At 50.6% G+C, this 27,030-nt stretch overlaps 3 protein-coding genes across 3 annotated transcripts in view; 2 read left to right on the forward strand and 1 right to left on the reverse strand.

The window, feature by feature from the left end:
* Positions 1-1,559: 1,559 nt before the first annotated feature.
* On the forward strand, positions 1,560-7,745 carry TM6SF2 (transmembrane 6 superfamily member 2). The gene is made up of 10 exons (XM_036241401.1): positions 1,560-1,717; positions 3,292-3,395; positions 3,839-3,936; positions 4,006-4,109; positions 4,502-4,584; positions 5,051-5,175; positions 5,344-5,445; positions 5,765-5,857; positions 6,481-6,600; positions 7,539-7,745. Exons 1-10 carry the CDS (start codon positions 1,623-1,625, stop codon positions 7,743-7,745), a joined length of 1,131 nt encoding a protein of 376 aa, XP_036097294.1. The 5' UTR covers positions 1,560-1,622.
* A 1,591-nt stretch (positions 7,746-9,336) lies between these two features.
* Positions 9,337-14,000, forward strand: HAPLN4 (hyaluronan and proteoglycan link protein 4). Its single transcript, XM_036282189.1, has 5 exons — positions 9,337-9,366; positions 10,163-10,280; positions 10,547-10,909; positions 12,943-13,275; positions 13,609-14,000. Exons 1-5 carry the CDS (start codon positions 9,337-9,339, stop codon positions 13,998-14,000), a joined length of 1,236 nt encoding a protein of 411 aa, XP_036138082.1.
* Positions 14,001-23,360: 9,360 nt separating this feature from the next.
* The window catches only part of NCAN (neurocan), a 28,067-nt gene continuing 24,397 nt past the window's right edge, over positions 23,361-27,030 (reverse strand). Inside the window, exons 14-16 of the mRNA XM_036241016.1 lie at positions 25,718-25,862; positions 24,560-24,742; positions 23,361-23,583 (exon numbers count right to left, since the gene is read on the reverse strand). Coding sequence (XP_036096909.1) covers positions 23,438-23,583; positions 24,560-24,742; positions 25,718-25,862 — 474 coding nt within the window. The 3' untranslated portion in view covers positions 23,361-23,437. The remainder of the gene's footprint in view (positions 23,584-24,559; positions 24,743-25,717; positions 25,863-27,030) is intronic.

The raw sequence follows: 27,030 nt of genomic DNA on the forward strand, positions 1-27,030 counted from the left end.
TGACTGGGAGGCTCTCCAGACAGGACTTGACCCCCATGCATGAGAAGAGTTGGAAGAGGTCTCCAAATACTGTGTGTACAGGTACACCCCTGGCCCTGCAGGTGGCAGGGAGGGCTGCCTTGAGGGAGGGGCCATGGGTGAGGAAATACAAGAGGGTCCATCTTGTACACAGGAAAGAGGCCTATGGGCTATTGGCACTGCCAGAGTTAGGAAATTTCAAGAAACCAGGCTGGAGCTTTAGATCAGTGCAGAGGAACCTGCACTTCACCCCATGGGCTAAGGGCACCTGGGGAAGGCCAGAAGATCATGTCACCCAGGTTCAGACAGAGGACCCAGCTGGCACAAGGCCAAGGGACTGCATGGAAAAGGGGTGAGGGTTTCAATTTTCTCCCAACTCTGGATGTGCCCACCCCACCCCTGGGGGAAGGAATCTGGGTGGGCACTGCACACCATTTCTACAGCCGTAAGTACTACATGGGTAGACCTGAGGCTTGTTGGAGGTAGTGACAAAGACAAACACCTAATTCCACACGTGCAGACCTCTCCGAGGTCCATCCTCCCCTTTACATCTCTCCTTGGATCCAGCACAGCCTCCAGGCTACTCCTTTCTCCTGCTCAGCCCCAGTCCTGAGCTATTCTTGCTAGGAACTGGCTCCATCCCTACTTAATCTTGGGCCACCTCCTTTCGACCCCGCCCGTGTGAGCAGCCCCTCCCACCCTCCCATCCCCGCCCTCAGCTGCCCACAGTGTCCTGGCTATAAGGAAGGATCTCAGAGCACCGAATCACAGAATCCTTCAAGGTACTCCAACCTAGGGCTGCCCCCAGACTATCCAAGTTTCACTATTGGACACGTGTTTAAAATGTACCCGTGGCGCCCGGCCAGTGTGGCTCAGTGGTTGAGCGTCGACCCAGGCATCAAGAGGTCGCGGGTTGGATTCCCAGGTCAGAGCACATGCTCAGGTTGTGGGCCCAGTCCCCAGTGGGGGGCATGCAGGAGGTGGCCAATCGATGTTTCTATCTCTCTCTTCCTCTAAATCAATAAAGAGAAATAAATAAAGTGTGGCGCCCCCCAGTGAAAATTCAAACCCAAGGACACTGCACCCAAGTGTAAGATTGGTTCCTCCTCCTGCGCCAACGGACCGTGCCCACTTGATCCTGAGGAAAGGGAGGTCTGGGGAATGTGGGAGGTAGAGACTGGGACGCCGGTTCCTTAGTTTGAAAAAAGTAAAAAAGTAGAACAGGGCAGAACGAATTTCCACAGAATAAAGTTGCCGGCCCCGGATCTCCAAGACGCGGCTGTCGTGTTCTATCCTTTAATAGAGGGGGAAACTGAGGCTGGCCGGCGGGACAGCCACGGCGGATCGCTCTGACCCTGTGAGGGTGTCGGGAGGGGGGGGCCGCTGCGAGGGGTGGGGCCTCGGAGGCTTCACTGGAGCGCGCCTGGTGGCCAAGACTGGGACCGGACTAGGGCGCTGCTTGGAGCGAACTTTGCGCGGGGCGGGGCCGGCCTGGCCCGGCCGGGCAGGGTCCCTGGCAACCTCCTGCCCTGAAGCGCCGCTGCGGAGGAGCGGAGCGCCCTGAAGGTCGCGCAGGGCCGAACCGGGGTCCGGGCACCGCTACTATGGACATCTCGCCACTGGCGGGCAAGATCGCGGCTCTGTCGCTCGGCGCCCTCCCTGTGTCCTACGCGCTCAATCACGCCTCAGCGCTCTCGCAGTGGGTGCCGGGGACCGTGGGACTGCGGGCCACGCTGGGGGGTGCGGAAGGGGCTGGGGAGAGGTTTCGTATCCAGTGGACCTGGCTCCCCGCGGGCCCTGTGCTTAGCTTCTGGCCATTCCTGCCCAGGGTCTGAGTCAGACCCTCCCAGTCAGAAGTCCTCCTGGAGGTGGAGGCGTCCTTGGAACGTTTGGGGCCCCGGGAGAAGGAATCTTCAGAGTCCCCCCACAGGGCAGGGTTTTTGAGCGTTTCTCGGGTTTTCCCAGGGATATGCCCTGCATAGACTCCAAAGTCGCCAAGGGTCAAAGTGTTGCCCCAGATAAAGCCAGGTGACTAGGCTCTTGCCACATTCTGCTGCACCACCCCTGCCAGGTAGTCCCTCCATCTCCTGTTTAAAGCCTGGGACTCTCTTCTCTTCAGGGCTGGCCCACCGTGTCTCCTAGTCTCAGCTTCCCCATACATGCCTCAAGCTTCCCTGTCCCTGTCTCCTAACCTTAGCCCCCACCTCCACCCCCACCCCGGTCCTGGGTACTAGGCATTGGCAAGACCCCTCACACTCCTAAACCCAGCTCAACCCAAGAATGGGGTAGAGGGAATCTTGACTGTGGAGTTGGCTCTTTGGGTACAAATTCCTGGCTTCACCCCACTGGATTTCGATTGTTTCAGATTGCCTCTGGGAATCTCAGTTTCTTCACTGTGTAATGAACATAATTCTAGATCTCCTCCCATAGTTACAGTTAAGGATTATTAATTGTGTACAAAGACTCTGGTGTGGTCCCATCTGATTACTGTAATTATCACTGTTGGTCAGATGGGGCCAGGAATGGGGATCCTAGCTGTTAGAGGGATTCCAGAGAAGGTAGGGGCCTGGAGAGTGGGGGAGGGGGAAAGAATGTGTGATCTTGGTTAGATCTGCCCTCTCTGGGCCTTGCCAAGTGTTGGGGGCTGCCCAGAGATCTGGCTTCTATTGTCTATGAAACTGGTTGACCTGCCTTATCAGGTCAATGGGGACAGATCAGGGTAGGGGTAGGATGGACTTTAGCCAGGAGGAGTCAGGAGCTTCACACAGTGAAATGTACAGAGCTGAGCACTAGAGACCATCTGGCAGGTGTAGGTGTTGGGTTTGGCCACAGAAGGGCTCAGTGTTGTTGAATGACTGACTGAGAAAATTGAGTCAAACATATCAGCAAGTGATGGAATAAATCATACAATCAGAAGGAGTAGACAGATACCCCTTCTGTACCTGGCCCAACTCTGGCAATAATCTTTTCTGAGGAATCAGAGAAGGCTTCCTGGAGGAGGAGCAATGTAGATGGACCATGGAGAATGGGTAGAAGTTTGCCAAGTGGAAAAGAGACTTCTGGAAGGAGTTTCCAGTAGGTGGAAAAAGCCAAGGCAAGAACCTGATGATGGAAAAGGCAGTTTAAGGGAAGGGTATTTCTGAATGTACAGACATGCTTTATTTAGCCTCAGCACCTGAAGCTTCCCAGAGTCTGTTCTTGCTCTCACCAGGGCAGGTGGGGCCTCAGTACTAGGTCGGTCTGGCCTCCCTGACTTGGTCTTCCTCTTCACAGCCCCCTTGGCGTGGCCTTGATGAGTGCCCTGATCCTGGGCCAGCTCTTTGTGGCTATCTATAGCTTGTCCCGTGGGGAGATCTGCTACGATCCACTCTATGCTGGTGAGTCAGTGGGAAGGTCCTAGGGAAGAGAACTGTGTAAGCAAAGACTTCTCTATCACACTAGGGGCCCTTGAAAGGCCTCCTCCATCAATCATACTGGGGCCCCTTTAAGGGCTCCCATCAGTCTAGAGAACCTCAGACTGGAAAACCCCCATTGCCTGGGGAACCTCAGAGGCCCTCCTGTTCAGACTTGAGGCTACTGAGAGTGGGAACTATCTTCCCATCACTCTGGAGTCTCCTGAAGGCAGGGGTGGTGCCTCTCTCAACCTGGGAACCCCAAATGCAAAGACTGTGCCTTCCCTTGAGGGAGGGTTGTGGTTCATGTGACCTGTGGAGTAGAAACTAGGAGAAGTTGGGCGTAGAGTCAACGACTGGGTCTGGGTCCCTGCTGAAGCCTCAGGCCCTGCCCATACCCAGGCCTGCCCTGTACACTCTTCCTGCAGTGTTTGCAGTCTTTGCCTTCACCTCAGTGGTGGACCTCCTTATTGCTCTCCAGGAAGATGGCTACATGGTGGGCTTCATGGAGTTCTACACCAAGGAGGTACATAGGGGTTGGTCTGGGATGCCACCTGCCTGGCTGCATGTCTGAGCCCTGCACTTGTCTCCACAGGGTGAGCCATACTTGCGCACTGCGCACGGGGTCTTCATCTGCTACTGGGATGGCATCGTTCACTACTTCCTTTACCTGGCCATGGCTGGTGCCATCCGCAGAAGGTGCAAGGGGTGGGTGGGGTGGCACCTGGACCCTGGGAAACAGGTCACATCTTCAGGTGGGGTCTCAACTGGGGTGCAGCTAGAAGTAGGAGAAATCAGGAGGCCTCTTTAGGGCTCCAGCCAGGCATGGCTGGGAGAAGGTTCTGGGGAATGTCACAGGTGACAGTAATCTGCTCTCTTCTTGTACCAGCATGCGCCTGGGCAGCCATTTCTGTCCTTGGACAGAGAGTCTGACTGTTCATTCCCTCATTCAACTTCCTGTTGTCTCTTTCATTCTTGGCAAAACTGGGAAGGACCCAGAGTTGGGGAGCCCAGGGTGCATCCTGGGCCCTGGCTAGTGCTCTGAGACCGGGGATGGGTATTTACTGACCATCCCTTCATTCCCCACCCAGGAGAAGGTATCGGAACCTTGGACTGTACTGGCTGGGGTCCTTTGTCATGAGCATCCTGGTGTTTCTCCCAGGAAACATCCTTGGTAAGGACTTGGCTTTGAGGAATTCCACCTTCCTAAACTGGGTCACCTAGAAGCCCCCACTGGGTCCTTCATTCCTTCCCCAAGGTCTGCAGAGGGCCCCACATACCTGTTCATGCACAGCCTAAGCCAGCAGGCTGCCTACCTCTCTCCATTTCTTCCTGGAGGGGTGTTTCCAGGGAGAGCCAAGAACAGCTGAAGTGTAGGAACTGTGTCCAGAAGGTAAATTGAGGTAGGCCAGTCTGAGGAGCATGGACATCATCTTGTGGGCACCAGAGAACCACACATGTTGGGGGGGGGGGTGCGGGTGGGCAGAGGAAGAAGAAGAAGAAAAAAAGAAAAGCTTGAGTAAGTATGGCATTTGTGAATTACAACTTCCATCCAGAGGTTCCAGTGTGGCCCACCTAAAGAGCTCAGACAGGCCTGGGAGAGTCTCACTGAGTGATATTCATCTCTCCTACCATGACAGGGAAATACAGCTCAGAAATCAGGCCTGCCTCCTTCCTCACCATCCCATATGTGCTGGTCCCATGCTGGGCTGGTGTGAGGGTCTTTAACCAGTCCCCAGCACCAACCTGCTGCACCACCAACGTGGTAAGTACCTTGCCCCTAGGCAGTCATGTGCCCACTTACCTCAGTCTCTCCTTTTTGAATTATTTCTGGTAAAAAATATTATCTCCTTGGTCATTAGGAAAGAAGGGATGAGCCTTTTTGGAGTGCCTGTTGGATTGCTGACTTCTCGGTTTCTCTCCCACGGGACAGGTGCAGGAGGAACAAAGAAAGGGTCTCTTGAAGCGCCCGGCTGACCTGGCCCTCTTCATATACCTCATCCTTGCTGGGTTCTTCACTCTCTTCCGGGGCCTTGTGAGTCTGGCTAGTCTACTCCTCTCCTGCCTTCAGTCTTTCTGCCCAGCCTTCCCTTCCCATATATGTTTACTCAGTGCGAAAGAGTCACTGCCCTCTCATCTGATCATCAGGGAACTTCTTCATTGAGTCTGGCCTGAGTGTCCCATTCCCTGTAGCCTTCTCCCCAGCTCCAATATCTGTGAATTCTCAGCCAAAGGAGAGAACCAAAGCTGGGGGAGGGCAGGATGAAGGGTGTGGGCCCTGCCTGGGAGGATGGGGAAGGCGTCCTGTGGGAGGAATGTTTGAAGTGAGTTGTTGGTTTGTTTGTTGGCCCCAGGTGGTGCTCGACTGCCCCACAGATGCCTGCTTTGTCTATATCTATCAATATGAACCATATCTGCGAGACCCTGTGGCCTACCCAAAGGTGCAGGTGAGAGGGCAGGTGGGAGTAGAGGACCATGATCCTGCTGTGCATAGGGGTCCACTGGACTTCTTTGACACAGGTGCCAAAAACACAAGTCAAACTGGTAGAAGCACAAATTGAATTATTGTCCTATCAAAAAAGTATAGGCATAGTCTCAGGTATAGCTGGATCCAGGAGCTCAAGGAGAGCTCTGTCTCTGGGCTCTACTTTCTTTGCATGGGCTCCACTCCCAGGTAGTTCCTTTGTGGGATGGCAGAGAAAGCTCTAGGCTTCCTTCTGCCCTACTTAGCTACCCCAGAGGAATGTGACCCCTTATCTGCCTGTAGCTTAAGCACAAGTCTCAGGCATGCTCTGATTGGCCAAGTTTGAATCACATGCCCATCCTGTAGCTGATCATTGTGGCCAGGAGTAAGGTGGGTGGGCTCAGTGTGTGTGTGTGTTGGTTGGGGGGGTGGGTGGGGATGCCCAAAGGAAATAGAGGTACACGTTGTACATGGTAGGATGTACAGAGAACCTCCATCCTGGGTGGAGTCTGACATTGGTCAGATTCTCCCTGGGGCCCCCACCTCAGGGGTCTTGGGAGACCCATCTGGGGTATCTGCTTATCCCATTGACTTTGTGCCCCCCAGATGCTGGTGTACATGTTCTATGCATTGCCCTTCTATGGCCTGGCTGCCTATGCACTTATCTTCCCTGGATGTTCCTGGCTGCCTGACTGGGCCTTGGTGTTTGCTGGCGCCATTGGCCAGGTGAGGTGGGGCAGGGTGGGTGTGGGGCAGGTGCATTAAGGAAGAAAGTTTCTGCCTACCTATCAATTGTTTTTGTGTTCTCCCTGGGCAGGGTGATGCTGGGCCCCTGAGAGGCCCCAGCCCCAGCTCAGTACCCCAGGATCCCCTAGCCTGGAGGAGAAAGAGACAGACACAGACTCCCCCACCCCCTACCCCAATTCCATGGAGTCAGAACTGAAGAAAGGGAGAGACAGAGGCTGAGAGGGAGTATAGAGGGGACAGATTCTTAGAAGAGGGGGCCATAGGAACTGGTCTTAGACATATGGGTAGGAGTTCTCCAGGCAGGGAAGGTCATTCCAGAAATGGGAACAGCATAAGGAAAGGCACAGAGGAGGACAGTGATTTAGCAGAGCCATAACAAAAGTAAAGGCAGAGGCAAGAGAAATTGGCAGCTAGATGCTGAGGGCTTTGAACTCTGACCTTGGGGCTTGTGTGTAGTAAGATGGAGAGCCATGGGAGGTATTTGAGCAGTGGAGGACCCAGTCAGAGTTGGGGGTTCCTGACGAGATATGATAAAGGCTTGGCCCAGGTCAGAGTTGTGGGAACCAGGAGGACATCTATAGGGTAGAATCAACAGAATTTGTGTCAAGGGCAGCTGCCTTAGGTGGGAAAGAGCTGGCCCCAGGTCTGAGAGATGGGGTGCAGTGTCCAGCAGACAGAACGAACATGGTTCTGGTTAGGCAGCTGGGGAGAAGCTCACAGACAGATGTACAAGGACAGACAGGACCTGTAGGAATATTTAGAGATGGACAGACAAACTGGAAAGAGAGACAGGTAGGTTAGCAGAGGCACTGAGATGGGAATGGGAACCCTCTGGGCTCCCCAGGGTGGAATGTTGGTGATGCTGGGACTGGTTGTCTCCCAACCCCTGACATCTATCCTCCTTGTGTGGCTATCAGGCACAGTTTTCACACATGGGTGCCTCCATGCACCTGCGCACACCCTTCACCTACCGTGTGCCGGAGGATGCCTGGGCCTGCTTCTTCGTGTGCAACCTGCTGTATGCACTGGGCCCCCACCTGTTGGCATTTCGTTGCCTGCTGTGGCCAGCCTTCTTCCAGCGCCTGCCGCCCAGATCCCCAGCCCCCCACAAGAAGCAGAACTGAGGGGGCCTGTGGGACTCCCCAGGACTCCTCTAACACACATAGCTACCCCTGCCCCTAGAAGGGTGGGTTAGGTGTTTTAGAGGTAAGAGGTACATTCCTGAGGTTTTAGTTTCTGGCTACGGTGATTTTAAGTCCAGCTGGTGGGATGGAAGACCCAAAAGCCAGGTTTTCAAGCAGAGAGGGCCACGGACATGCTCCTCTGTCACTGTTCCCCAACCTCTACGATTCTTCTACTCCCTTGCCAAATTTACCCATTACTCCCATAAATCCTTTTACTAAAAGTCCTTTGATGCCTAAAATGTTGCTGCCTGAGTGTTTCAGGGGGCAGGGATGAGGGACTGTATTCTCAGACCCTAAAAAGGCCCACCATCACTGCCAACGTGACTGTCAGGAGCAGAATACAAGAAAGCAGAAGTCTGCCTCTGGTTGGTGTGCACACTTTCCAGATGGGGAAAACAGAGGCTTGGAGAGGATCAGAACCTGCCTGAAGCCATAATCAGGACAAGACTCCAAAGTCCTATCTTTGCCAATCTGCCAATAAATGATAATAATTAATAGTGTGGTACACTTATTAAGCACCTACTGTTTACCATGCCAAGGGCGAAACTTACATGCTATAATATTCTGGATCTCACCCCATATTCCAGATGGGGAAACCGAGCCTGCAAGAGGTGAAAGTCCTGATCTGAGATAATACATTTTGGATGCAGCCGAGCTAGGAACCAAGCCCTGGCCACTTCATCCACAAAGTCCATAACACTGCCTCTGCTGTCTGCTTGGTTCATACTTTGGAAACAGCCTGAGGAAGTAGCCAAGGGTTTGGGGGAAGAGCTCATTGTTTCCTGGTTTGATTATTGAACCTGGATGAAGAGCCAGGTTCAGGGGTGACAGGCCCACAGTGGAGTCAGGGGCTTGATCAGACTCCCCTGCTCCTTACTCCTACCAACATTGATTAGGCATCTATTGTATGTTTAGCCATTGGATCTTCGCCAAAGAATCAGTGCTCCATTTCCCAGAAGTGGGAACAGGTTCAGAGAGACCAAACTCTCTTCTAAAGTCCCACAGTGAGTGAAGGGCAGAGCTGGATTTGGATTAGTTGCTCATGAGTGGGTGATTGTTGTGGGGGACCCATTTCGCAGAGTGAGCACCTTTTCAGTGCCAGAGCCCAGGACAACCGGATGGCCACCCAGTGGCAAACCGCAAAACAGACCTGCAGGCCAAGCCCCTGTCCCAAGTTACTCAGCTCCCTGCCCATGCAAGGTATCTGAGGTAGAAGACTCCATCAGGCGCCTCCCTTCGGTTTTAAAGATGGTTAAATTGAGCCCCAGAGAGGTTCCTCCGCGGGCCCACAGTCAGCCAACAAGGGCGGGGACCTGGTCCTGTTCCTCCTGTCTTTCCTAGGAGCGCGCGCCTGAGCTTTCCCTTTAACATCCCCCCACCCCCCACCGCGCCACCTTGTCCGCCTCCCTCCTCCCCTTGCAGGCAGTCGCCGGGATTGCGCCGCCCTCTGAGACCTGCCTAGTCCTTCCAGTACGTGCCAGGAGCGCAGTCCTAGCGCGTAGGGGCCGATCGGCGGGACCGTAGGGGCAGCATGGTGAGTGGGACCGCGGCGCGGTTCCCCGTAGGTCCCTCTATGGGATTCTGTCTCTATGTCCCTCCGTGCTTCTCTCTCCAGTCTCTCTCCCACTCCATCTCTCCCATCCCTTCTGTCTCTTAACCTCCTTCCTGAACTCTGCCTCTCCTTCTCTATCCCTTATTCTCCCTACTTCCCCTCTCCCCCCAGTTTATTTTCTCTCCTTCTCTGAGTCTCTGTCTCTCGGTATCCCAATGTCTCCCTCTTGTCTCTGTTTCTCTTCCTCTTGCTCTCGTCAGTTTCTTTCGCTCCCTCTGCATCTGTTTCTCTCCGACTTTTCTTCCTCTTCTTTCTCCCTCTCCCGCTCTCTTCTGTCTTCATCTCTCCCTGCTGTTCTCTCAGTGTCTCCCTTTCTCAACAACTTTCCCGCATCCATAACCCCCACCCACCCCGGCCAGGTTTGCTGCAGTCTCCTGGCGCACGAATAACCTTGCCGCTGCCGCTACTCCAACTCCTCCCTCCGCCCCCCTTTTTCTGCCGGGGCCGGAGAGAGAAGGGGGTGGGGCTCCGAGCCGCTCGAGTTGAGGTTAGGGGATCTGGCGGGACTAAGGGAGGGTGAGTTCACAGGCGTGGGGCTTTGCACAAGAGCGAGCGAGCGAGGTCCCAGGAGAGGGAATGGGGAGGTGAGGGGGTTGCCAGCCTTTCTGTGGGAGTCCTCTGGAACCCTAGCCGAGTAGGAGGCGAGGGCACGTGAAAAGTCCTCGCCTCCGAGAAGAAAGGCCAAGGGGCTAGTCCTCCTAAAGGCAAAGACCAGGAGGTTGGACTGAATGCCCTATGCCCCCAGGTGTGGGCTCGGGTGGCCCTTGGTCCCTGCGCACTCTGGGCTGCGGCCTGGGGAGTCTTGCTGCTCGTGGCTTCCGCAGGGGGGCAGCGCAGCCGGAAGAAGGTCGTGCACGTGCTGGGTGAGTCAGTGAGCAGTGGCCAAGTGTGATCCTCAGGGTGCATGGAGGGGGGAAAGGGGAGGGCATTGGGCTTACTTGAAGGCCACAGTCCCCCCAGCTCCTCTCCTTCCTGTTCCCTCCCCCTCCAATTCCCTACCTGAGCCCCTTTACCCATCTGATTTACCCCCACCCAAGTTTAATAACTACATCCCCTTTCAGGGTCCCCCTCCCCAGTTCCCCCACCCCACCCCTAGGACCTCTTCTAAACTCTCCTTGGTTGCCCACAGAGGGCGAGTCAGGCTCGGTGGTGGTGCAGACAGCGCCCGGGCAAGTGGTCAGCCACCGGGGTGGCACCATCGTCTTGCCCTGCCGTTACCACTACGAAGCAACAATTCACAGCCACGAAGGCGTCCGCCTCAAGTGGACTAAAGTTGTGGAACCGCTGGCCTTTACTGATGTCTTCGTGGCGCTGGGCCCCCAGCACCGGGCGTTTGGCAGCTACCGTGGGCGGGCAGAGCTGCAGGGGGATGGTCCAGGGGACGCCTCCTTGGTTCTCCGAAATGTCACGCTGCAGGACTATGGGCACTATGAGTGTGAGGTCACGAATGAACTAGAAGATGACACTGGCATGGTCAAGCTGGACCTGGAAGGTGACCAGCCTGTGGGCAGAATGAGACGCATTTCTAAGGGAGGAGATGGGAGGGTATTGCAAGAAAGAGAAACCAAATCGTTGGCCTGAAGAATTTAGAGACTTGGTGGGGTAGGTTTGGTTCAGGGTGATTTTTTGCTACTCAGGGATACTGTAATGTCGAAAAGGGGGTTGCTGGTGGCATCTGGTGAGAAAAGACCAGAAATACTGTGATATATACCACAAAGCATCGGACAGTCCCCCACCGCATAAAATGATCAAGTACAAAATGCCAATAATGCAGATATTGGGAAACCCTGGAGTAGGATTCAGGCACTGTGAGATCTAGGTGCTCATACCATATCACGAATTCCTCCCTCAGTTGTGCTTCCCTGGGTGGACTTTCCTCTTGCAAGTTTCCCCTGATGAAACTAAAAATTCATGCCAGGCTTCCACCCTCCCAGCTTAGCAGTTGATTTCCTAGGAGTGCTAGCTAGAGCCCCAGAGTTGTCACTCATTGGGCCCAGCTTTATTTTTTTTTAATTAGCTTGAATTTTATTTATTAATTAAAAATTTTTTTCAGTTGATTTTAGAGAGAGAGGAAGAGGGAGGGAGAGACAGATAAAAACATCCATGAGAAACTCTGACTGGCTGCCTAGCCTACAACAGGTGCCAGGAATCAAACCAGTGCATGGGACCTGGCCCAATCCACTGAGCCACACAGGCTGGGCTGCACCTAGCTTTTTTTTTTTTTATCCTCACCGGAAAACATTTTTTGATATTTTGTTCAGATAGAGTGGGAGGGAGGGAGGGGGGGAGAGAGAGAGAGATCGACATGAATGGGACACATCGAGTGGTTGCCACCCACACGACCCAACCAAGGCCAGGGACAAACTGCAACTGAGGTACATGCCCTTAGCGGAACAAAACCTGGGTCACTCCGGACCACAGGCCAACGCTCTAACCGCTGAGCCAAACCGGCCAGGGTATTGCTGCACCTAGCTTTTGAGTCATGTGCCCATCTGTGGCTGGGAGATGGGGATGCTCTGATTGGCTGACAGTGGAGCTGGGAGGTGGGGTTTCTATCTGAAGAATTCCCTTCTACCTGGTTTGCCTTCTTCCGTCATTTAGAAGATGACTTGAAATATTTTAGGGCCTTCACGTGCTGAACTTCCGAACGATAGCAAATAACAACACAATAATAGCAGCAATTCTCCTTTACTGAGATTTTTCTATGTGCCAGGCACCTGGTTGAAGAGCTCTCTGGAGTCTCTCATTTAATTTCCCCAAAACCCCTGAGGAGGATTCAAACCCCTGGCTCAGTGAAGTTAGACCCTTGACAAAGGCACATGCTAGTGAGTAGCAGAGCCAGGACTTGAACTCTGGTCTGTCAGGCTCCAGGTCTTTTCCCTGGCCCTGTTTGCCTCCTTCCTGCATCTGCTGAGAATACTCAACTCACCCCCAAGGTCTGCCCTTCAAATATAGACAGATAGAACACTTATGAGCTGAGTTGACTATGAGTCTGATGAGGGATGAGTTATAACGACTAACAGTGGAAGAAAAATCAACTGGTACTGGACAATGCTGGAAATCAAAGGGAGTTTTAGCCCAGGGTCAACCTTTCAGGGGCCCCCAGTGTGGGGGAGCCAGCACTAGACATAGACATTTCCAGCTTTGTGGACTAGGCTTGATCAGAGGGAAGGTCCCAGTGCTAGGAGAATGCCAGAAGCACACAGGACTGAACGCAGGAAGGTTGTGGGAGCTGGGTTTTGAAGGATGAATAGGAGTTCAACAGGAGGAAAGAACATAAGCAAAGGTCTCCAGCAGTGGAAAGGGGGTAGACACAATTAAGTGTTATGGAGGAGAGTCAGGTGAACCAAGCTTAAGGCAAAGGGAGCCATGATGAGTGTGCGCTGGAAAAAAGCATGGTCAGATCTGAGACCAGAGTGAGGGATGGACTGGAAGATCTAGGTTGAAGAGACACAGGGCACCCCAGATGTTAGGTGGGTGGGGGGTGGCTGGGATTTTTGAGCTGACCCCCGTGTGTCCTTGCAGGCGTGGTCTTCCCTTACCACCCCCGTGGAGGCCGCTACAAGCTGACCTTCACAGAGGCTCAGCACGCTTGTGCTGAGCAGGATGGCATCCTGGCGTCAGCCGAGCAGCTGCACGCGGCTTGGCGCGACGGCCTGGACTGGTGCAACGCGGGCTGGCTGCGCGATGGCTCAGTTCAGTACCCGGTGAGCCAGCCCCGGGAGCCCTGCGGCGGTCTGGGCGGGGCCGGAAGCACCCGGGTTGGTGGAGGTGCCTCCGGGGGCGTGCGCAACTACGGCTACCGCCACAACGCGGAGGAACGCTACGACGCTTTCTGCTTCACGTCCAACCTCCCAGGTGCGTAGGCCCCGCCCGTGGGAAGACGCGCTCTTCCCTCCCGCGACAGGCCTTTTCCGGGTCCCCGCACTCTTAGTCTCTTTCCTATCCCCAGTTTCCTCTTCCCCGTCCTTGCCCTCTGGGGGCTCAGACCGGGTGATGAGTTCCCCAGGACCGCCACGCCGCGCAAATCAACGCTGCTCAGGTCGAGACTGAGGTCCTGAGCTGCAGGGAGGGAATGCTCTTTAATCTTGAGGCTGGAGTCCTGGGATGCAGGCAGGCCGGGGACGTCCTAAACTCCGAGGAGGCCAGGTCCGGCGAACGGTCCTAACCATTCCGCCAACTCCCCCACAGGGCGCGTATTTTTCCTGAAGCCACTGCGGCCAGTGCCCTTCTCTGGAGCAGCACGTGCGTGCGCGGCGCGCGGCGCGGCCGTGGCCAAGGTGGGGCAGCTGTTCGCCGCGTGGAAACTGCAACTGCTGGACCGTTGCACCGCAGGCTGGCTGGCAGATGGGAGCGCGCGCTACCCCATCGTGAACCCGCGCGCGCGCTGCGGCGGCCACCGGCCGGGCGTGCGCAGTCTCGGCTTTCCCGACCCCGCGCGCAGCCTCTTCGGCGTCTACTGCTACCGCGCGCCTGGCGCGCCCGACCCTGCACCTGGCGGCTGGGGCTGGGGCTGGGCGGGGGGCGGCGGCTGGGCCGGAGGCGCACGCGATCCCGCTGCTTGGACTCCGCTGCGCGTCTAGGCCCCGGGCGCGGAGGGCAGGGGGGCTTGGGGCCTGGCCAAGTTCCTGTTCCCTGGAAATGGACCACGCCTCCTGCGGTGCCCTGCAGGCTGACCAGGCTCCTATGGTCCTTGAACACTGAGCACACCCCCAGAGACTGGCCAGTTCCAGGAGACAAGTACCCTGGAGTGCCCTGGACACTGACCAAGCCCCCTTTCTTGGACAGTGGATTTCCCCTCCTCCCCTGACTTTCTCCAGGAGACCAGGCCCACCCTTGAGGAACCCTGGAGGCCAACAAAACCCAAGGTTTCCTGAAGACTATTCCTCTCTCCATCACCTGGAGATTGGACTCCTGAGATTCTTTGGAGACTGGTCACACGCCCTCTGCATCTTCCTGGAGACTGAAGACTTAGCGGTCACCTGGCAACTGAACCATCCTCCCATTACCTGTAGAGAAACTAGAAACCGCAGAGTTCCACAGGTGGCCACGCCCCCATAGTCACGTGGAGACTGTGGGCTTCTGTTCTCTCCCCCACGTAACCTGGAGATTGAGTACTCCCATCCTTGCCCCCTCTCCCTCAAGTTCCCTGAAATTTCTGTAGTAAATTTCCAGGTCACCGTGGAGAGCAGCCCCATCTCTCCAGTTTCAGGGGAGAACACCTTTTGTCACTGCTAAAATAGATTGATATGCCCCAGCTGGTTCGCATGACTGGCTGCCCCACCCTCAGGTATCTCTCTGGAAGGACAAATCCATCTCCACCTGACCTCCATTTTCCTGGCTGTCACCAGAGACCATCCCCAGGACCCAGGGGCCCATAAGATCATGCTATGAAGACAAGCCATCCCACTTCCCATTGTCACTAAGGTGACCAGCCCAGCTTCTACCTGTCACCTAGAGTCACATAGCCCTTCCTTCATCAGTCACACCTATGGAGATAGTGCCTCCCTCTGCTAGCTGTAACCCTGGATATCAAACATTCTCCATCTCACCAGCCCCCATCCCAGAGACCTACAAATTCACTTTAGTTGTCCTTACTCTGGCCAACAGCCATGGAGACCACCCTCCCCCCAAATGTCCAGAGAGTGAACCAACACTCAGGTCTCCAGCTCCTACCCTGAAACAGGCTGCCCTTGCCCTGACCGGTTTGGCTCACGATTAGAGCCTTGGCCTGTGGTCCAGAGAGACCCAGGTTCGGTTTCCGCTAAGGGCACATACCTAGGATGCAGTTTGTCCCCAGCCCCGGTTGGGTCATATGGGTGGCAGCCACTCGATGTGTCCCTTTCACATTGATGTTTCTCTCTCTCTTTCTCTTCTTCTCTCTCCCTCCCACTCTATCTGAACAAATAATGGAAAAAAAATGTCCTCGGGTGAGGATAAAAAAAAGAAAAAAAACGGGCTGCCGTTTCCCCAGGTCCACCCCAGCTCCTTGCCACCCTCCAAGTTCCACAGCTGTTGCCATGGAGATCATACTGGAGTCTGAGGTAACAGAACACCTGTCTTGTCACCATAGAGACTGTTAATGTCATCCCCATGACAACTGACCCCCGGCTCTCAGGAACTTCTCACCTTGGGTGTGAACTGCACCCTATAGGGCTTAATGGCTGCCCCTTCACCAGGTGGGCTCAGCCCCAGGCAGCATCCCCAGACAGGGCTGGACTTCTGGAGCTGCTGGAAACTTTCCAATTGCACGCTAACTAACTCCCAGATAGCAGCTGTGCACTACACACTTTTGGGACACCCAGATGTTTTCATTGCCTCTATACGGATGAGCAAACCAAGGCACTTGCATGCCTTGGCCCTTTGAGCTATGCAAGCACTGGACTCCCCTTTTCCTCTCTCAGACCCCATTCCCCATCCTCACTGAGCTCTTCTGTCCTTCCGTAACCACCTCCTCCCCTGTGTCCCTCCTTAGAGATCCAGGAGAGACAGGATGTTCTGGTTTTTTTTTAATCCTCACTGGAAGATATTTTTTCCATTTTATCTTCAGATAGAGTTGGAGGGGAAGAGAGAGAGGAAGAGAAACATCGACTCAAGAGAGATAGATCAATTGGCCACCTGCCACATGACCCCGACCAGGGTCATGGACTGAACTGCAACCGAGGTACTGCCCTTGACTGGAATCAAACCTGCGACTCTTTGATCTGAGGGCCGATGCCCCAACCACTGAACCAAACTGGCCAGGACAAGGGATAGAATATTATTCTTTTTTTCTTTAATCCTCACCCGAGGACATTTTTGCATTTATTTTCAGATAGAGCGGGAGGGAGGGGGGGAGATAGAGAAATGAGAGAAACATCCATGTGAGAGAGACACATTGAATGGTTGCCACCCACATGACCCCAACTGGGGCTGGGGACAAACTGCAACTGAGGTACGTGCCCTTAGCAGGAACTGAACCCAGGACTCTCTGGTCCGCAAGCTGATTCTCTAACCGCTGAGCCAAACTGACCAGGGAGAGATAGAATATTCTTAAACCTCAAAATCCACTCTGAACTCCAGGTTTGTGGGGTTTTTTAATCCTCACCTGAGGATATTTTTTCATTTATCTTCAGATAGAATGGGAAGGAGGGAGAGAGAGGAAGAGAGAAGGAGAAGAGAGACATCGATGTGAGAGGGACACATCAGCTGGTTGCCTCCCACACGACCCTGACCAGGTCTGGGGACAAATCGCAACCGAGGTACATGCCCTTGACTAGAATTGAACCCGCGACTCTTTGGTTCATGGGCCGGTTCTCCAACCATTGAGCCAAACTGACCAGGGCAAGACATAGAATATTCTTAAACTTCAAAATCCACTCTGAGCTCCAGGTTTTAAGGGGAAGTTTTAAAAAAAAAATATTGATTTTAGAGAGGAAGGGAGAGAGAGAGAAACGTGATCTGTTCTACTTATTTATGCGTTCATTGATTGATTCTTGTACATGCCCTGACTGGGGATCAAACCTGCAACCTTGGTGTATTGGGACAACACTCTAACCAACTGAACTACCAGCCAGGGCTTAAGGGGAGATTCTTGCTAAGAAGTCAGGATCCAGCTGCACTCCCCAGTGTAGAAAGCCACCCTGCCATGGGAAATCACAATGCCATGGTCTTGCCTGGAGTAGCACCAGGGACCCCCCTGGAGCCCTCTTTACTGTTCTATCTGTCTCGAGGAAACCCATCTGTGGGTTGGAAACCAGGTTGACTTGGGTTCTAATCTAGCCTGTGACTGACAAAACCCCTGAGCCTCTTTCTTTCTCTGTACCAGGGCTGTTCTAAGGTCCCAGTGAATACAAAGCATACAACAGGGGCTCAATAAAAAAATATTTTTTAATTTATTTTATTCATTTTTTTCTTTATTGATTTTTAGAGAGAGGAAGGGAGAAAGAGAGAGAAAGAGGTATGGCAACATCAATGAGAGAGAACATCGATTGTCCACCTCCTGCATGACCCACACTGGGGATCGGGCTCACAACCTGGGCATGTGCCCTGACTGGGAATCGATCTGGTGACCTCTTGATGCATGGGTTGACGCTCAACCACTGAGCCACACCAGCCAGGCAAGAAAAAAATTTTTTTAATGCAGTTTGGTGGACGAAATGTTTCCCACCATGGGATACTTCGCGATAATTCAGTCAGAAGTCTCTTCTCATTTCTCAGGACCATATCCCACTCTTTAACTTCCTCTCCCTTCACCCATCCTCCCTCCCCCACTTTTTTAAGCAACCCTTTATGAATCTGGCCCTACTCAGCTCTGTCCTGATTGGATCACTGACAAACCCAGTGGTTTCCCTCAATATCCAGGCACGAAGTGTGTGAAACTGGATGGGGAATTCCTCCTGCCCCAGGAAGGTAAAGAGGTTGCAGATTTTCCTGGAGTGTAGATGTGGTGGGGTGGGAGGAGTGTGAGCTGAGGAGTATTGGAAGTTTCTAGGATACAAACAAAGGGAGAAGAGAAAAAAGTGTTATTTGGTTGTAGAAGTGGGATGATTGATGTAACTGCTCATCCTTCAATACGAGACTTGACCAAACTTCCAGATGCAAATCGTTCCTCTGAATGAAGAACTCCTTGGTTAGACTGCCTTGGACTCCAGCTGGGCCTTGGTGTCCTCAAATAGGGGACTGATAAGGGACATGTTTCCAGAAATTTCTGCATGGGATTTCTTTTATCCTGCCTTTCCCCTGCAAGCATCCTTTCTCCCTTGCGCCTTTCCAGCTCCTTGGTTTCCGGTGAGTATGTAACTCCTCTCATAAAATAGGGAGGAACTGATTCCACTCCCTTCCAGCTCAGCCAATGAATAATGTGGCCCATTTCCATGGGCAGCCTTGATTGGTCCAGGGATAGACAGGGACCCATGCAGACCAATGAGATGTAGTCCCTGGGATTTTGGTGGATGATTGAGCAGAGAGAACCTTCCTTCTGCTAGGATCACTGTGCTGTTGGAATGGATGTCTCCAGAGTCTGTCAGGAGAACAGCTAAGGGATGACAAGTAGGATGGAACCCTCCCTGAAGGAAGCCAGGTACTCAGAAAAACCTCTCTTCCTCTTCTCTCCCAGTCCCTCTGTCCTCTACTACTCAATTTACTTCCCAGAGACATACAAAGTTTCTTGCCTGTCCCTACAGAGATGTTTTATGTTCAGACAAGTAAACATGCATATATGTTTCTTTTCCTCACTTTTACACAAATGATGGCAGCATATACTTTCTTATAAAATTCACTATTGTAAATGTTTTAAAGTGTTCATTCAGTGGCATTTAGCACATTTATAATGTTGTGCAACCACCTAGTTCCAAGACATTTTCATCACCCCAAAAGAAAACCTCACACCCATTAAGCAATTGTTCCCCATTCTTTTCAACCCCCATTGCCCTGGCAAATGCTAATCTGCTTTCTGCATCAATGGATTTGCCTATTGATATTTCATATAAATGGAATTGCACAATGTACATACTTTTCTGTCTGGCTTCTTTCACTTAGCATAATGTTTTTGAGGTTAATCCATGTTATAGCTTATGTTAGTGCTTCATTCGTTTTATGGATGAATAATATTCCATGGCATGTATATACCACATTTTGTCCATTCATTTATCAGTTGGTAGACATTTGGCAATTGTAAATAACACTGCTATGAACATTTGTGTACCATATGTACTTTAAAAGTAACTCTTCTTTTACTTAATAATGTATTTTTGAGATAGTTTCCATCAACATGTAAAGATTACCCCCCAACATTTTTTTTAAGGTTGGCAGAGTTTGCATTGTTTGGATGCACCATAATTTTTGTAGCCAGTCTCCTAATGGTGGTTACTTAGCTAGTTTTCCATATTATGATGTTAGTAATAAGCACCCACAAGTATAAGTATAACTGGAGGATGCTATCAATTGATTGATCAAGGGGTCAAAACTTGCCATTTTTCTTTAACTTATCTTTATTGTTGAATGTATTACAATATGTCCTCACTTCCCCTCCAATTGACCCCCTCCTCCCTACTCCCACCCCACTTCTGCCTTCCTCACACTATTTAAAACTTGCTATTTTGATAGTGATCTCCACCCCTTCTTAGAGGTGGGGCCAATTTACATCCCACCAGTAATAGATACACTTGCTGTTTCCACATGTTCTCACCAGTATTGTATTATCACTTTTGACCTTACCTTTGAAAAAAACGCGATAGAGTGAAGCCGCGAAAGTCGAAGCACAAAGTGGCAAGGTACGACCGTGTATAAATAAAGAATCCTACTTGGTGGAAATTCATTTATCGCAGTAGAATCTAGAACTGATTAATCGCTATAAATGAGGGCTGACTGTGTCTCACTGTAGTTGTCACTTGCAATTCTCTTATGTGTGAAGCTGAACATCCTCCACTTTGACCTTAGGTGAAGGTGATTGAGTAAATCATAAACCATTGTCAGCTTAGGTATATTGTCATCATTGATCTATGCAAGGCTTCCTCTCTCGGTATTTGTTTCTTCCTTTTTTAAAAACATGCTCTTCTTTGTTTATCTTGGTGTTCTTGCAAAACGTGTTTTATTTTGTTTAGCATATGTTGTAGTTTAAGAGCCATCTGTATTTCCTTTTCTGTGAATGTTTTGTTCATATCTTTTGCACATTTGGCTATTGGATTACTAGGGTGTTTTTTTTTCCTATTGATTTGTAGGAGCTCTTTATATATTAAGGCCAGAAATCCTTTGCCTCTGTTTGAAAATTGTTTCTAAGTTTGGCATTTGCCTTTTGATCTTGCTTACGGTATTTGTTGCCACTATTACTTTTAGAATAAAGACCCAACTCCTCACTACAGCCCATATGGCCTTGAACAGTCCATCTTTTGCCTCTCTGCCTTCATCTTCCTCCACTCTCTACCTCTGTCACTCTGCTCCAGTCACTATGGTCTCCTTGCTGTGTCTTGAATGAGCCATGTTCCCTTTTGCAAGAGGATTTTTGCCTTTGCTCTTCCCTCTGCCTGAAACTCTTCCTTTCTTTCCCTCGTCTAGTTAATGCACCTCCTCCTTTATTTGTTTGTTTGTTTGTTAATCCTCATCCAAGGATATTTTTCCATTGATTTTTAGAGAGAGTGAAAGGGAGGGAAGGAAATGGAGAGAGAAACATCAATGTGAGAGAGACATTGATTGGTTGCCTCCTGCATGACCCAAACTGGGGCTGGGGATCAAACCTGCAACCCAGATACATGCCCTTGATTGGGAATGGAACCTATGACCCTTTGGTCCATGGGCCGACAGTCTAACCATTGAGCCAAACCGGCCAGGGTACAACTCCTCCTTTAGATCCCAGCTGCCTCCCCTAGGAAGCCTTCCCTGATCACCTCCCAAGGACCATGTTGTCTTGTTCACCACTGTCTCCCCAGAACCCAGCTCATAATAGTTTCTCAGGAAGCACCTGCAGAGTGAATGAAGAAAGTCTCAGGAGGTGACAGGCATGTTGAACTGTTAAAAAGTTTTATTAAAATGTCCAAGAAGTACATTAATGTCTACAGTGCCAGATACCACAGACCCACGGAACACTGCAGCTCACAGTAAAACCAGTGGAACCCAAAGCTGTTCACACACACACACACACACACACACACGCATGCCACAAATGTGGCTCACACAAACACGCACATGTATCTCAAAGGAAAAGACCAAAAGACTAACCACCCACCTTAGAAAAGACCAGAGCCCCTCCCACCATGGAGCTGGAATAGGAAAAGGGCAAGGGGCCAGGGTAGAGAGCATAAACTAAGACCCCCCCCAAAAAAATTGCATCCCCAGCCCCCCCAACAAAGGAAAATTCTTTTGTGATATGGATGACTGAAGACATATATATATATATATATATATATATATATATATATATATATAGTTTGTTTGTTTGTTTAATCCTCACCCAAGGACACTTATTCCATTTTTTGTTCAGATAGAGTGGGAGGTAGAGCGAGAGAGAGCGAGAGAGAAACATCGATGTGAAAGGGACACATTGAGTGGTTGCCACCCGCACAACCCAACCAGGGTCGGGGACAAACTGCAACCGAGGTACGTGCCCTTAGCGGGAACTGAACCCAGGTCTCTCTGGACCGCAGGCTGACGCTCTAATAGCTGAGCCAAACCAGCCAGGGTGGTATTCTATTTTTTTAAACCAAGAATTATCAAAGCAAGAAGGCAAACCTATATCCTTGGGCTTTCTCAATAATAACCACATGGTGGAACAGTGGATAATGTCTATAGCAGGAATGACTGAAGACCATGGTCAAGGATGAAGGTCTAGTTTGCACTCCTCAATCTTTTTCTAAATCTGCCTGAGTGTGTTACAGGGACCACAATTATGCTTCAATCCCTTCTCCAAAGTAGAGAACAGTGTTTGGAGTCAGACAGAGACAGGACCAAATCCTTACTTCTGTCTTGGCTGTGACTCAAGCCAGTGCTTTTCTCTTATCTGAGCCTGGTTTGTCATGTGTAAAATGGAAACATTATGGTTCCTAAGTCAAGGGTTTGTTGAGAAGATTCAAGGAGATAGTGTGTAAGTTATTAGCGTGGTACCTACTCCAAAGTTGTCAACTATAATTATTACTTTCCAGGAGGGATGGATATAGGCTCAGTCATCACATTCCTTTCTCTACTGAACCCTTAGATGGACTGTATATTTACTTATATTTCTTTCCTGCAGAGTTATTCTCCACTGTGTTTTTTAACACTAATTCACAGATTTTTTACCCACACTGGAGGGGTTAAGAGTAGACAAAACATGAGGGAAAGCTGTGGATCTTTCCTCCTCGAGATCAGGGAGCTGGATCTATCTTTTCAGCTTGGAAAATCCTTTTACAGGTTGCAGATTTGAAGAAGGAAGGCCAGGTGAGTTTTTTCCCCACTTAAAATAACTTTTAAAAAACTATGAGAGAAAAATGTGTATTTCAGTTTTAACACTGCATCTCTCTACAACATGACTACAGGTAGATGTCACTGCTTCAGTTTTTTAAGCATTTCTAGTCTTCAGGCAATGGATGGAGACAGAGATGGGGTGGGGGTATGGGTGGGACCAGGGCAGAGCACTAACAATGTCTGCTTGGGGGATGGGTATGAGCACTGATCTAGAAAACTTGGCACCTCCTTGGTGCAGGAAGGAGGTTCTTCATCTCCCTGAGAGATGGAGGGGGAAGAAATCTGGGCTTATCAAGCCCTAAATATCCTCGTGTGTGTGTGTGTGTGTGTGTGTGTGTGTGTGTGTGTGTGTGTGTTTCACCACACATGCAAAACCACCAAATCTCAGCTCTCGTACTGGACCTGGGAGGATAAGCAATACACCTTCCCTTCACTGCCCACATATTGTCCTGACTATTCTGACCCCTATCTCAGGGCATGTAAGGAAGCCGTTCTAAAAACATCCCTAAAATTCAGTACATAGGAGTTCAACACTGTTATCCACCAAGACCAAAGACTGAACTTGGGTTCAAGTCCGAGGTAATGGAAGAGCAGTCGTCAAGTTCAAGCAGTGTGCTTCCATGCAGTTTTCTGCTCCCAAAGCCAGTGATCTTCACTAAAGGCTTCAGGCTGCATTTAGGACACCTGACAGTTTATGAAGCCTGAATCTCTGGTGTGAAAAGCAATTCCTTACTGCAAATCCAAACATACACGCTTGCACCCTTATCAAAGCCTTATTTCAACAACTGGCAATTAGCCTTGCCAACAAAAAACTAAACCAGTGCAGCAAAGAACAATCTTTGCCAATTGTGCTTCCTTCCATTGAGAAATTCTTCCAGAGTCCAGCCTGACTAGAACTGGATTTTCGGACACATGGCTGCACCTGCCAAGAGAACCTGTATATGTAAAAAAGAGGAGAGAGGAGCTTTTTACAAAGGATTATGGGGGTCGGATTTGGGGGTTAGGGGCTTCCGGACCCTCTTGCTTCCCTCTGGACTCTGTCTCCCCAGGCGAAGACTCCAAAGGAGGTGTGGGAAGTGTGTTGTGCTTTCTTTTGCCTGGTTCTTCAGCAGAAATTCCCTTCCTCCTTCTCCCAGTCCTCCGCTGGGTGTTTCTTGTGTTTTCTGCGCTCCTTGCGTGATTTGTGATGGCGATGTTGGTGGTGGTGTTGGTGGTGGTGATGGTGTCGCCGCATCCGATGGGACCTTCTGGCTGCAGGGAAGTGAAGAAAGACAGGGAAGTAGCAAAAAGTGGTGAGAGGCACTGGCCTGATGCAGGGGAATTCTCCAGGGGGAGGAGAAATGGAGGAAACACCAGGCAAGCTGGTAAGTTCTCACTTATCTGCAAGGCTGTATTATCAGGCAGACATTTAGTCAAATCAATGTATATAGTCATAAGATTTTTAAAAAATAATTTTTTCCCCCTGGCTGGTTTGGCTCAGCAGTAGAGCATCGGCCCATGGACCAATGAGTCACGGGTTCGATTCTGGCCAAGGGCACGTACCTCGGTTGTGGTTTGTTTCTGGCCCTGGTCGGGGTTGTGTGGGAGGCAACCAGTCGATGTGTCCCTCTTGTGTTGATGTTTCTCTCTCCCTTTCTCTCTTTCCCACTCTGTCTGAAGATAAAAAGAAAAATATCCTCAGGTGAGGATAAAAAAAATAATAATAATACTTTTTCTTTACTGACTTTAGAGAGAAAGGAAGGGAGAGGGAGAGAGATAGAGACATCGATGAGAGAACATTGATTGGCTGCCTCCTGCATGCCCCCCTCTGGGGATCAGGCCCACAACCTCGACATGTGCCCTGACCGGGAATCGAACGGGAGACCTCTTAGTGCATGGGCTGATGCTCAACCACTGAGCCACATTGGCCGGGCTATAAGATTTATTTTTTAATTCTCACTTGAGGATATTTTTCTATTTATCTTCAGATAGAGTAGGGAGGGAAAGAGAGGAGAGAGATGTGAGACGGAGACACTGACTGGTTGCCTCCTGCATGACCCTGACCAGGGCCAGGGACAAATGGCAACCGAGGTACGTGTCCTTGAATGCAATCAAACCAGTGACTCATTGATCTGCGGGCCGATGCTCTAACCACTGAGCAGAACTGGCCAGGGCTGGGCTATAAGATGTTTTAATTGGAGACTAAATAGCTGGAAATGTGTTGAGTTGTCTGGGGGCAGCTACTTACGTTTGGTACAGATGATTTGGGGCCGGTCCCACTTGCCATTACTCTGGCACCGGATGATGGACATGTGGTGCTGGACAAATCCTTCGTCACACTGGTAGCGTATAGTGGCATGAACATTATACTTGGCCTTGCGGGCACCAATGAGCGAAGCTTTCTCCACTACTGGAGGGGGACCACACAGCACTGGGGACGGAGGACACTCCAGTTAGGAAAGTGGTCACCACAGGGGCTGAACTGGTTTCCTCTCTTGTTAGGAATGACACACCTATCCAGGTCCTGCCCTTTGCCCAGCTATGACCTCACAGAGCTAGAAGTGAATGTGTCTGTCTCCTCAGACCAGACCAGGAGCCCCTTATAGGCAGGAACTTCCTGGATACATCCCACCCCCTAATTCTTTTTTTTTTTTTTATCCTCACCTGAGGACATTTTTCCATTTTTTGTTCATATAGAGTGGGAGGGAGAGAGAGAGAGAGAAACATCGACGTGAAAGGGACACATCAAGTGGCTGCCACCCACACGACCAACCAGGGCCAGGGACAAACTGCAACCAAGGTATGTGCCCTTAGCAGGAACCATAGGCTGATGCTCTAACCACTAAGCAAAACCGGCCAGGGCCCACCCCCTAATTCTTATGCATGACAGGAATGAAGGAGATAGAAAGTAAGAATAATTTGAGCAAATAAAAGGAAGTAAGCATCTGAGAATTTACAAAGAAACAGGAAGCAAGAATGAACAAAAGTATAAGAGAAAGGTGGTCACAAGAGTGCATGTAAATGTTTCCTTAATATGTAAAGAACTCTTACTAGTCAGTAAGACAAACAAGCTAATAGAAAATTAGGAAAAGGGGATGAATAGGCAGGTCAAAGGAAAATAAATTACATATAAATAGCCTATCAACATATGAATAGCTGGTCATTCTTATCCTTGAAGATGTACAAACTACAATAACATTGAGATACTATTTTCTCATCACTTAGATGAACAAAGAACAAAAAGTTTAAGAATGCGTTGAGTTGGCAAGGGTGAAAAAAATGGACATTCTCATACAGTGCTGGAGAGTGTAAATTGGGCAAAGCTGACTCTTCATTTACACACTTAAAAAAAAACATGAACCCGTGAATGTTAGCCACAGGAGGGAAATGGAGGTTGGCAGCATACCTGTGCCCTTCTTACAGACATAGGGAAGGTTGTAGTTGCAGGGAACGTCGTTCCAGCGTCCACTCTCATGTGCCACCATCACCACACAATCCTCCCCGCCCGCGAAGAAATTGTCTGGCTGGTTCTCTCGCCAGTTCTCATATTGCTGCAGAAATGTGGAGCAAGGGGTGCTCAGGAAACGGGTGTCCTGACCCAGAGTCTGGCATTATTCACTGTGGGGCTCCCCTGACCAAACCACTCAAACTCTTAGGAACTCAATGTTTCTATCTCTATAATGGGCACTGTTCTGCCTGCCCGGGGGATGGCTGTCAGTGCAATTTGAGTCACCCCTCCTCTGGCTGGGAGGCTGCAGTATCCTTGTCCCTTATGTCTCTGCCTCCTGTCTTGCTTCCTGATAGTCTGTTTCCAATATGAGTCACTCACTGTTAGAAAAATAGTTGAACAAAACGTGACTTCAGCCTGGAAGTCCACGAGGGTTTCCTTGAAGGGGCAACAGGAGAGATGATAACTCAAGGTAGAGAATGATGCAGGCAGAGAACAAGCAGAGAAAACAGCTAATGCAAAGGCCCAGAGGCAGGACTGAGCTTGACCAGTTTGAGGAATGGAATAGAGGCTAGTGGAGTTGAAGATGCTTGATGGAGTTTGGGTGTGGTCAGAGTGTGGGAAGGGGCCAGTTCCTGTGGTAGAAGAGAGGAGGTGGATTCTTTTTCAATTATGGTAAAATACATATAACAGAATTTACCATTTTAATAATTTTTTTAAATTTCTCACCTGAGGATATTTCTCTACTTATTATCAGATAGAGTGGGAGGGAGAGAGAGAGACAAAGAGAAACATCGATGTGATAGAGCTACATGGACTGGTTGCCTCCCGCACCACCCAACTAGGGCCAGGGACAAGCTGCAACCGAGGTACATGCTCTTGACCAGGATCGCACCCGCAACTCATTGGTCTGTGGACCGACACTCTAACCGCTGAGCCAAACCGGTCAGGGCCATTTTAATAATTTTTATGTGTCCAGTTCATTGGTATTAATTAGATCCACAAAGTTGTACAACCATCATCACTGTCTGTTGCCAGAACTTTTTCATCACACCAAACAGAAACTCTGTCTCTGTTAGCTGTAACTCCCCATCTCCCCTCCCCAGCCCCTGGCAAACACAAATCCACTTTCTGTCTATATGGATTTGCCTGTTCTGGACATTTCATATAAATGGGATCATACAATATGTGTCTTTTTATGTCTGGCTTCTTTCTTAAATCACCCATTTTTTAAAATTGATTTTGAGAGAGAAACATCAATCAGTTGTTCC

The sequence above is a fragment of the Molossus molossus genome, unplaced genomic scaffold (assembly GCF_014108415.1).
Source record: "Molossus molossus isolate mMolMol1 unplaced genomic scaffold, mMolMol1.p scaffold_m16_p_4, whole genome shotgun sequence".
In the NCBI taxonomy this organism is placed as follows: domain Eukaryota; kingdom Metazoa; phylum Chordata; class Mammalia; order Chiroptera; family Molossidae; genus Molossus; species Molossus molossus.